At 35.6% G+C, this 12194-nt stretch overlaps 1 protein-coding gene across 8 annotated transcripts in view; it reads left to right on the top strand.

Moving 5' to 3' along the window:
* Positions 1–12194, top strand: part of CDKL5 (cyclin dependent kinase like 5) — a 127260-nt gene that overhangs the window by 98305 nt on the left and 16761 nt on the right. For 6 of the 8 annotated variants that reach the window (XM_085211376.1, XM_085211336.1, XM_085211346.1 and 3 more), the window contains 4 exons: positions 1027–2053; positions 4917–5018; positions 5266–5371; positions 7159–7282. In XM_085211376.1, coding sequence (XP_085067502.1) covers positions 1027–2053; positions 4917–5018; positions 5266–5371; positions 7159–7282 — 1359 coding nt within the window. The remainder of the gene's footprint in view (positions 1–1026; positions 2054–4916; positions 5019–5265; positions 5372–7158; positions 7283–12194) is intronic. The other 2 variants (XM_085211357.1, XM_085211365.1) reach the window with 2 other exon arrangements.

Raw genomic sequence — 12194 nt, 5'->3', positions numbered from 1 at the left:
TGATATTTCTTAGTTTCTTGAAATTGTAATTGAGTATATCATTAGATCACTGGAAGTGGGTAGTACAAAAATCCTAAATATAAAAATAACTAGCATTATCCGATAATAGTTTCTAATACGATCAACAAATGTACAAATTCATCGGTACAGTCAGCTCTCAGTTTATACCTCAGTAATATATCTGAGTTAGATGATGATAGAATTGATTTAAAAATAAGCACATTTACTCAGCTTTAAGCCAGCTTATGTCCATCAAGGCTAATAAGCATAGCCACAGTACTGCTCAGTTGCAGCTGCACTGCTTCAGGGCCATGACAGGCCCATGAGTAGATCTGCTTTTATTCTGTAGAATCTGAGTTCTGCAAAAGTCGGTGTTCCTGTGGTATTCCTGATTTGGTATTACAGAATTTACCAGGCTGCACAGACCTTGGAATCAGTCCATCTGAATGGCTTTGACCAGCACGCTAGCCTCTGTTCTCTCTCTTCTGCCTCCACCCACCTCAAACATACATTATGTAGCCTGGAGCATTGATTGTAGAAGGCTTTTTGGCAGCATTGACATATTTGATTGTTCCACTTTAACTTTGATATGCCAGATGTATTTAACAATTATTTCAGTGGATCTACAGCTAATTTGCATAATAGTGCTTAGAGTAGCAATTACAAATATAGTACAAATTGGTAAATATTTAAATATATATATTGGAAAGTTGGAATTTTTATTATTGGATTTTATATATATTTTTTTTTTCACTAGCAGAATCAATTAACTAAAATTGAGTTTGTCTCTTAGAATATAACCAATGAAAAACAGCAATATACTGACACTTGCAAATCTGTTATTCTAGTGGAGCTTCTGATGCCTAGTTCACAGTTTCTGCAATGAGCAGAAGTTTTTGATCTTACTGCTAATTTTGTGTTATAAGATGGCAACTCCCATTTAAAATGAGTGCACTTTTGTTGAAGTTACTAATACATGAATGTATAATCCGGTATATTAATGCTTCTCTATGCATTTTAATGTAGAAATCAAGCCAGCAAAAGTTCTGCTTTGCAGTCACACCACAGATCAAACAGCAAGGATATACAGACACTAGGGGTTGGCGGGTCAAGAGAAGAAGGTCTTCCAGCAAATGAAAGCTTTTTAAATGGAAACCTTTCTGCAGCTGCACATAGCCCAATGCATGCGAAGAAATCAAGCAACCAGCCTGGATCTGGCAATAAAGACCTAGCCAACAATAACATGCCACATCTTCTTAGTCCAAAGGAGACAAAGGCAAAAACAGAGTTTGATTTTAATGTGGACCCAAAAAGTTCCGATGGTCCAGGCACAAAGTACCTGAAGTCTAACACCAGATCTCAGCAGAACCGGCACTCATTTATGGAAACGTCTCAGAGCAAAACTGGGACGCTGCAGCCCGGCGATAAGCATAGTCGCCACAGCTACATTGATACCATTCCACAGTCTTCTAAGAGTCCCTCGTATCGGACAAAGTCAAAGAGCCATGGGGTTCTGACAGACTCGAAATCCGTGGGCAACCTATCTGAGGCTAGGGCTCAAGCTGCAGAACCAAACAGCAGTCGCTATTTTCCATCCAGCTGCATGGACTTGAATTCTCCTACCAGTCCGACCGCTCCCCGCCATAGCGATAACAGAACTTTGCTCAGCCCTTCTGGGAGGAATAACCGCAGCGAGGGTACCCTGGACACCCGAAGACCTTCAACCAGACACTCCAAAACAATGGAGGAGTTAAAACTGCCAGATCACATGGATGGAAGCCATTCCCACTCGCTCTCTGCTCCGCACGAATCTTTTTCCTATGGCCTAGGTTATACCAGTCCTTTCTCTTCACAACAGCGCCCTCATAGACACTCTATGTATGTGAGCCGGGACAGAGTGAGGTCAAAGGGCTCAGAGGGTGGCTTAAGCGTAGGGCAAGGGATGGCAGCCAGAGCAAACAGCCTGCAACTGTTATCTCCACAGGTGCAGCATAAGTCACTCACAAGGTCTGTTGGCTCTTCACGAGAAGACTGTACAGAAGATACTAATAGGGTTAGTTCCAAATATCACCTGTTACGGAAGACTTACCTTCCTCTCCTTATTTCATGTGGGGACAGTGTCCTGCTTTCTCTCTTCTATCTGTTTGTTTGCTTAGTTATTCTTCTGTGGTGCTGTAAGGCAAGGAATGTGAGACCAAAAAAACCAAAAAGACGCTAAGTAGCTGGAGTGCAAAATGAGACCACATTAAAGCTAATAATGATTGGACTGTGACAGCTATTTTTATAATGTACTGAAATGTGAGAACAGAAAAAATGTCTGCGAAGTTAACATTTAATTTGTAGTTCCTAGTCTGTTATGTTTTCTGCTGTCATTTTTATTGTATTGGTTTTCCTTAATTAACCTTCTCATTTGTGTTCTATTTAACTTTACTAGTATGTCTTTCTGTTCTGAATAGCAATCTTAAATTTTGAAGTGAGCTTTTTCACTTGTTTATAGCATGACATTATTGATGAAATGTCATGATTTGCTAGACAGATATAAAAACTGCACTATCCCTCTTGATTAGTATGATAAATAACTGGAACAAGCTAGAGATTTTTTCTGGGAGAAGCCACCCCTTAGCAGTGCTATAGTGACTGTCATTACTTTATGTTATTTTGTTATGAGTATTACTTCATCAGTGTGAAGAAAGGGCCAGTTTCAGTATTGATTTACTTTCCTAATACAATAGTTGTGAATTTTTTTAAGGTTTTGCATAAGATGAGTGTCCCCATATCCTTAGATTGCTGTGCCATTGATCCAAAAGATAAATGTAAATAAAATTAGTGTTTGGCTTTTTTTATGCATGTTTATGTCATAAAGTGACTTCAAAGGTAAATTCTTGTTCAGGTTTGTTGACAAACTGCAGAAAGTCAGAGCTACATATATTATTGAAAGTCTAAAAATGATAGTGAAAAAGACTAAAAAATCTCTGCCTCTTCAGAGATTATTTTATGTATATAATAAATACACATTGTGGACTTGTAGTATGCAATCATAAAAAAAGTTTTCACATATTGGATGGCTCTTCAATAGAAGAAAGCATGGACAAGGCATTTTTATTTATTTATTTAAAAAGCACGTTACTAATACATTATTTTTGTATTTAGTATGTCTCTTCCATTCAGAATTATGTGAATTATTTGTTATAAGAAGAAAAAAAATCTCATAGAAGAAGAGAATTTAAAGAAAAATAGCTACTTAGAAGGAATTACAGAAGCTCAGCTTTAAAATGAGATTTTATTTTTTGTACTTAGTCATTTTTTTCTCTCTCTCATTTCAGTCGAATTAAATGTTACTTTTCTTCACAGTATTACTGTAGGAAGGCAGTAATAGCAACATTTGACATTTTGATAATAAAAGCTCACACTGCCTTGTATTCTTTAATATTTGGATCTTTTTCTGACTTAGCAGATATTAAATTGATAATTCTATTTTTATTTCATATTATCAGATCATTCTTTGTCTTTTGACAGCTACTTGAAAAACTTTTTATTTAAATTAAAAAATTGTTATACATCCTAATGCTTATAGTTTTGTTCATTGTGGTTTGCTTTGGAATGTCTAATCATTTGTAAAGAATTCACCTTTATCTTTTTTGGTCAGTGGTTTTTAAACTTAAGCCTTCAATTCATTGTTTTAAAGCCATATTTCAACCAGCAGAAGCCTGAAGGGAAAAATACTCTTCTGAAATATATGGCAAGTCTGTACATTCACAAAGTATTTTCATCTATTTTCCTTTTTCACTATTTCCAATCACAAATCAGAAATAAAATTACAATATTAGTATGACTCAGATAGGAATTTCCTATCCCTTTTTTTTGCCACATTACATATTACAAATGAGAAGATTTCACTTTCTTCAGCCATAGTGAACTCGAAACTTCAGGAATAATATAAAGGTTGTCAAAGAATCTGTATTATTTTCCTAGTAAATTTTTCCATTCAGTTCTGCTGGTTTTCTCTGCTACTGTTGTCTCTCTGTGCTCATATTTCGTGAAATGTCCTCACTTCCCTGTTTGTAGATTCCATTAAGCCACTAACAATTCATTTTAAAGAAAATCATTCTTTCTTTGCTAGGTTTAAATCTAACTTGCATTTGGTGCATTAAGCTTTCCAAGTCTCAGTTACAACAGTGTTTTCTTAAGGGCTCTTTTTAAGTTAAATGTACACAAGTGGGTAGGCAGAATAAATTCAAGTACAAGTTGCTACTACTGTCTCATATTTATAAGTTAAATGCTAATCAACAAACAGTGCCCTAAGTCCTAATTTAATCAAATTTATCAAACTCAAATTTTACTGAAGCAATCTGTGATTTAAACCATTGTTTTAGTTGCATTTATCATCTTGGCACAGTTTTAGGAGTTATATTATTGATGGTAGTGAGTTCAGATCTTTATTAATGAAAGACAAAACAAATTTTGGAAATGTTTCCCTGTTTCCTGGGAGGTCTTAGAGTATTGAATTTTATCTGGTCCTTACTGCAGAAAGAGTTACAACTTCTGATTCATTTAAGAAAGGAATGAAGTCATATTTGGTGACCAATTCCGTGCATATGGTTGTTTCTGAGGGAGTACTTAATTTTTTTCTTGACGTACCTTCCAGGAAGTTTTTATTCAAAAACATAGATTAATTAGAGAGGGTGATGTACTTTTGCTATCCTGGTGATGTACTTTTGCTATCCTGTCTGACCTACCTATTCAGCTTATACATTTCTTAGTTTCGGGATGCCTCTTAGTTTGTGAGTAGTAGATTTTGTGACTGTTGGCTCCTGTAGGTACTACTGTATAACAGCTGTTAAGAGATAGTGCTTTGGTGTTGCAATAATCACAAATTACATGCATTTCTTGTTTATTTTTTTTAAATTTGCCATTAGCAGAGTGACCAGATTCCATCAGAAACAAATTTAACAAGACCTCCAGTAAAAGATTCCTCCAGAGATGTTACAGCTGCATTTCATTCACGGCGAAAATCTGAGGTCTGAATCATGCTAAAGTCCTTAAAATTACAATTAAGAGGCAAAATTTTGTTAATGCCATTTTGGAAAAAGTGAACAAACAGCAAAACCAAGTAATTATTGATTATGGGGTATGTGGTTTGAGACTGGCAGTTTTTCATAGCATGAAATGAAAACTGTCTGTAGTAAAGTTCAGAGTGTATTCCTTATGTATGTTAGTTAAAAACACAGCCTTTCATTTTAAATAGCTGACTGTTCTTTTGTTTAGGGTGGAGCATATCATGATCCACACACAGAAGATGGAGCATCTACTAAGGAAAATAGAATTCTGTATAATGAAGCTGTTCCCAGAAGAGTTGGCAGTTTTTACAGAGGTAATTTTATGGTGCATCTTTAAAAATTAAACAAGAATTTTAACATGGAAAATAAATGAAGTAGTGGAAGTTGGTGCAGAGAACTGAAGTGAACAATTTAAAAAAACAAATGGAGAAAGAATTGTTACTTTCAGATATTAGACTGACCTACTCGGTTGTATGTAGTCGTTGCATTAGTGTTCAATTTGTGCAAAAAGTATATTTTTGCATATTTAAAAGCATATTCAAAAGCATGTTCAATGTAGTTCTTTGTAAACCAGAAGATAATTTATTAGGGAAAGTTGAACAGAATAAATGAAAATTGCTAGAGTAAACTCTTTATTTTTTTAAATATCAATTCATATTTTCAATTCTTTCTAATATTACATCTAAACACCTTTCTATTTGTGACACATTGACATGCTGATTTGTTTCAGATAATATGATACATGGATCTTCCAATGCTATTTATTCATTTGTTGAAACTTATCTTTGTATCTTTTGTACAGATTTACTAAAATTCAGGGTTTCGGCAAGTAAAAGCAAGGTTATGTAAGCCCAGTTGAGAACAAATAATAAAGCAGGAGCGTGTTCATGTACATAAGTACCTATATATATACATGTGTGTGCATATGTATGTACCTATATACATGAATAGATCCTGTTCTGGTATGGAACAGTAAGGACAGTGATTTCTGAGCAGCTGTCTCATGGCTAAACCTGGGTAATCCTTTTGAAAAGAACAAGGGTGACAAGCTAATTACTGTCCTATGAATATTAGGAGGCTTGTGGGGCTCCCCTGAACCTTAAGTAGTCACAATCAGCTAAAATTCGATTATGAGTCACCTAATAACCTTAAGTAGAGTTACCAGTCTCTCTCTGATCCTCTTCAGTTTGATCAATTGGCAGATGACCTGCTTTAGCCATGTTCAGTTCTCCCAATCCTTGTCAGTGTCCCATTGCAATTATTTAACTACATATAGGAAACAACTTTATTTTAATGCACATACTTAACTATTTCACTGGAGAAGTAGTATTATATTCAAAGTATACATTGATAAAAATATACATAAAAGTTACCGAAAGAAAAACTTAGTATGAAACACTGTGACTTCCTATTAACTCAGTTCTTAAGTATTGACTTCAAATAGATGTTACTGGCATGTATTTTTGAACTAGAAATTAATCAAAAATTAACAATTCAATTTTGATAGTGCAGTAGTGCTGCAACTAGTGTCTGATCAGTTTTAATCCAGTGCATGTATTTCTGATGTTATTCATAATTCTGATAGCATACTTTAGGTATGTATAGCCTGTTTTCAAAAGTACAGTATTTTTGTTTAAAAAACGTATTTGATTTTGATCCCTTCATTTTTAATAAGTAATCTCTTATCCTAGTTACATTAAATCTAATTTTTTTTAAGATTAATGTTTTGTTTTGTACCTAAGGCTCGTGTTAAGACAAAGGGTGAGTTGTAGTATTTTGTGTCTTTAATACCAGTAATCCAGCCTTTTATTCTATTTCCTGCTTTTAATTATCAGTCGCACTTGCAGGCATCTTTAGATGATGTCTAGAATATCTTACCAAGTTCTAGTGATGCCATCATTTTACAATATTACCTTGCAATTATTATAAAACAATGGCTTTCCAAACTGTAAAAATGAAGAAGTACTTTTCTGTGCTTCTTACATAAAGTGCAACTGTCACTTCATTTGTTTTTGTAAAAGAGGTAGAAAGAAATCATACAACTCAAAGATGTGATTTTTGGTAGAGCTCAGTATACAGTTTTTGCTCTTTCTCTGTTCAGTTCCATCTCCACGTCCAGACAGCACGTACATAGAAAACAATGTGTCAAACAGAGCTTCTGTACTGCCAGCAGACAGCAGCACGGTGGCAAACCACTCAAAGAGACAAACCACCTTTGATACCTGGTGAGTTGTTATTTACACACATGTGTAGAGAATGGCAGGGAAAAAAAAGGATTTTTAAGAGGAGAAAAAAAAACCTACAAGATTTTTTTTCAAAATTTGCTATTGTATATTCATGCTTTCTTCAGTGCTCCCTCTGACTGTACTGACATGACATTGCATGTTTGCTGTCTCCTTTTGAGCAACAAGAAATACTTCATCGCATTGAATGCATTAGAAATGGTGCTCTTTTGTCTGCTCTTGTTTGTTTTTTTTCCATTATCAGCCTTTGGTTAAAGATAATACAAAGTGCTTGTGTGCATATAGCAAACCCTTAGCTTCATCTGTGAATTCTAGAAGCATGAATTGTCAAACAAATGTAAAAAACATATATATAAAAATGCATGTTTCCATATATAGAATAGAACTCTGTTAATGAAGAATACAACATTCACCCTGCAGTGGGGACTGCTGCTTTCTTTGCTTATGCATCACAGAAGGAATTGAGCACATTCTATGAGAAAGTCGCTCAAGCAACACCTGAGTGATGTATACTGATTTTAAAAGATAAAAGTATCACACGATGCTATTGTATAACATAGAGCAATTAACTCTAATTATGCTAATAGAACAGCAGCATATGTGTAGCTTTGCAGGACTTAAAGAGAGACATCTTAATTTTCTTACTGTGAGAGCTATATAGTTCTAAAATAGTCTTAATGTTCTACTTCGTTCAATCACAATAAAGCACAGTGAATGAAAATAAGCAAACGGTTTCAAAGGATTGTTGGGAGGGACCGTATGCATTCTCACATCTAAAGTGTACTTTGTTCCATTATCTGAAACTCTGCTCTCTGAAAGTGCGATAAAATTATGCTAGCTAAAAAAACTGTTTCAGTGGTTTGTTAACATATTGTATTTTCGTGTGAACAATCCGTGAATTATCTGCTTAAAAAAGAAAGAGGAGGGACACGAACAAATGGTATCTCAGCTTTTGTTCAGGTTCTATACCCATGTCAGCAATGGAAGATGTTTACTCCAGAACGCTTGTCACCTGCTCTGATTCTCTAGAATCTGCTTCCTGTCCTTCAGTAGCTCCACTTACATCACTTTTGTTTGAAAGTTAATTTGGAGATCTGGTCGTTTATGTAAAAAGGTGGTACCATTGTTGTAATTTATGTTGCTAAATAAGGTCTTTGTTTTCACTGTTGAAGCTTTTTACATCTTTTCTTGTCCTTCATATTTGAATCTTCTTATCTTGCATAAACAAGTCAAATGGAATCTTGTTTTCCTTTCTGTGTCATTCAGTAATATATTACCTTTTATTATGTGGTTATTGCAAAGGAACATGTAATGTTATTTCAACTCTGAACTGAAATAATAACATATGTTATTAGAGCTGGTTGGGAATTTTTTGACCAAGTGTTTATTTTCCTTACAATTACAAATTACCAAAATCAAAACTTTTCAAAGGAACAGACTAATATCAACTAAAAAGTTTTGGAAAAAGTCTTCAGTTCCAGGATTTAATTGCCAGTCAAAACCAGAGAAATACTCAAAATAATGAGTACTGTAGGGTCAGTGTTATTTTTTGGCATGTGAAGAACTCAAGTGCAGGGCCTTTATTCTTTGTTATTTAAACCAGGGACTTGAATCGAGATCTTGGACCTAAAGAGTCAATGCCCCAAACCAGAAGTTAAAGCACATTCTCTTTTTACTCTAAATATATTCTCCCTCAGAAATTTCATCTTGTCGAAATAACGAAAGGGCCACAGAGATGCAGAGTACAGCCTAGTGAAAAAGACCCTTAATTAACTTTGAGAGAGTTAGATTTAAGTCCTTGCTCCGTTTAATATACTCAAATATTTCCACAAAGTGGAACAGCTCCTTTGAGAGAAAAACCCACAGAATAATCATTTAGTCTTGTGAAATGGAAAGAATGGCAATGCCCTCAACAGGGAGTTAACTTTGGGATGCATTCCTCTCTCTCTTTCCTTTTCCTACTCCCAATTTTCCTGAAGTGTTTCCTGCCCAGCTCTACCTGTTGCTCTGTGCAAGCTGTCCTGGCAATGGTCTAATGTTGCAAAATTGTTCTGTGCCGTAAATGCAGATTCCTGAGTGATGTAGAGTCTGTGTTCCTCTACTTAATTTTCTGTATAGAAGTTGTGTAAATGCTTATGAAAATGTTGAAAGCTCTAATGGATTGTGATTTTGCTTACATCAATTTTATGATGAAGTAAATATTTGATGTCTGAAAGACATACGTAACTGGTACGTGACAATTCATCTCAAATTATGAGTGACATGTATTCCACTCAGACTTGCCACTGCTGTAAAATACTGCTCCTCTCATACTATTGCTCTGTGTTACCTTTCTTCTGTCAAGGATTTTGTGAATGTTTGCTAGACTGAATTGTCACAAATGTTCCCTTGTCTTTGTGTGCATTTCTTCACTCTGTCCCCGCTGTCCTGGCTCTTTAAAATAAAGATGTTATAAACTCTACTTTTGTGATCAGGTTTTACTATTAAATTACTATTTCACTATTATATTACTAAACTATTTTGGAACTTTTGAGAATCTGATTTGGGGGAAAAAAGTTATATTTTACATCTTTCTGGAAAATCTCTTTGCTTGAGTTTAGTTTCCCCTGAATGACCTTGAGCTTGCTCAGTATTCCATCTTTAGAAACAAGCACAGATGTTTAATTCTCTTTTGTTGTACAAAGTTGTGCAAGTTTCGTCTTGAGCTGGGCAAAACTTGTAGGTAATAGGCAAGATACTTAACCTTGTTCTGCTAGTGTGCCAAAATGCTGACGTGTGTTACCTTTAGCTTTGCATTATTATCATTCTAAATATCCCTTTGGAATAAACTCTAATCTGCAGTATCACACATCATACTGGAAATGCTTGATTGCTTGCAAGATATTTGGAAACTTTTGGAAAGCTTTGTTGCATAGATCTTTTTTGTTCATTAAAGCTTATTTGTTCTGTGACAGCTAGAATATGTCGTATCTGCCTGCAAAAAAATAAAAATGAGGAATGCGTATATTATTTTCTAGATGTGTACAAACAAATAAGCACACAAACACTCTGTGACTCAAGAACAAAGAGAAGAACATCCTATTCTTAGGAGTGTCAGCGGCTTACTCTTACCTGTCGTTAGTTGTCAGCACTCCAGAACAATATGGGATATGTTACAGATGTGACCCAGTTGGCTTTAATATTGCTGTTTCAGTGTCAGTGTGAAAATATAGTCACACTGAGTTCCCTGAAACTACAAGGTTACCAACACCTGAACAAGGCAGCTGAATGCTTGTTCGACTGTCTGCAGTATGAATATTCATGCCTTGCAAATTCACTCCAGTTCGTTTGCAGATACCTAGAATTCATCTAAAAATAGAAAAAAAAATATCCAAATTTGTAGTTTGCAAGTTTAAAAATCAACAGTGTGTTACACTGGTGTGGGTGGAGGCTTTAGGAATCTGCTCGGCATAGCCTGAAGATGTTCACCTTCCAAACGGTATCGCTTTCCCTCTGACATTTCCTTTCCAAGCCTATGGCATGTGCGTTATCATCTGCTATGTTTGCTTTTTCAGCTGTTTGGCTGCACCTCAGCCTCCCTGCCAGTGCATGTAGACTTTCTTCTACTAAACAGTGCCTCTTCCCTGTCCCTTCGCTGGTCATCAGTGGGTTTTGTTTTGTACTAAAACTGGGTAATGAAATGTAATGTTATTTGCAAGGAAGCCTTCCACAATTTATAGTCATCGATATTATGTCTGAGAAATAAGCCTGATGAATTACAAGTTTATGAAACCAAGTATTTCCACTTTTTTTTTTTTTTTTTTCTTTTTTTGCTTACTGATGTTGAATTATAGAGGGGACGCTATGGAAGGAGTATAAAATGTCTATGTATAAATACATATCAAGGTTGTATATATACCTATAAAGGATGTGTACTTTTTTTTGTAAAGCCGTAACATGGTGATCCTAGTAGTTACAGTGGCTTCTGCTTTGAATTCTGTATATAAAATGGTAGATCAGGGTTTTATTCTAACTAACAAACCCTACCTTTTTTCATGGAGGAAAAAAAAAAAAATGTGACTCTTACCAGAGATCAAATCTGAACACTGCTTTTCAAGCTTTCAGTGCCAGGCTTTTAGACCAGTAAGTCTAAAAACTACTATGGGCTTCAGCTCGTGGGATTGATATCTTTGGTAAACTATGGATCTGAGATGCTTCTGAGGTCTCTGACATTATCTTGCTTTTCTTTATGGCGACTGTATAACTGCCAACAGTTTTTTATTTTGTTCATTCATTCACTTCTCTTTTGAAGAAAACGTCAGACATTTCAATAACTCCTCCATTCGACCCAGATCTTACTCATGTAATTATGAGCGGTTCTCTACGGAGAACAGTATTGTGGCACTTAGAGGATTTCTGACCCAGCTCCCTGCTGAGGTTAAGGTTAATGAAGAATAACTTAAGCTGAAGCATGAGGGATTGCTTCCAGAAAGAAGCTGTGTGTGCTATGAGTGTATCTGTGGCAGCATGAATGCAGCACGCTTCTTACTTTTCTTTTTTAAGTTTCCATTAAAGCACAGCAGCTTGCCTGCCCCGCGCATGTTTGCTGCTACACCTGCACAGGGTTGGATGCCATTCCTGCCCAAAGGCTGATAAACACTAGTGATAGTGACAGTCACAGCATTTCTCTTGTTTCTCTGTCTTTTTTCAAGTATCTTTGACCAGAATAACCAATGTGGTCAATGTTACGTGTCCTAAACATGCAAAAGATGCATACAAAAAAAAGAGTAAATAATTTTGCTTTTAATTTCTGATTGAGGGCAAGTTCTGTCAGTGAGGACTTTTCTCTAGGGCTGGTCGTACTTGCTTGTAAAAGAGGCACTGTGTGACAGGCTGTGGTATAACCTCTTGCTCT

This window comes from Meleagris gallopavo, chromosome 1, assembly GCF_905368555.1.
Source record: "Meleagris gallopavo chromosome 1, MGAL_WU_HG_1.1, whole genome shotgun sequence".
NCBI classification, from domain to species: domain Eukaryota; kingdom Metazoa; phylum Chordata; class Aves; order Galliformes; family Phasianidae; genus Meleagris; species Meleagris gallopavo.
The sequence above is the reverse complement of the archived record's forward strand: the minus strand, read 5'-3'. Positions and strand labels throughout refer to the sequence as shown.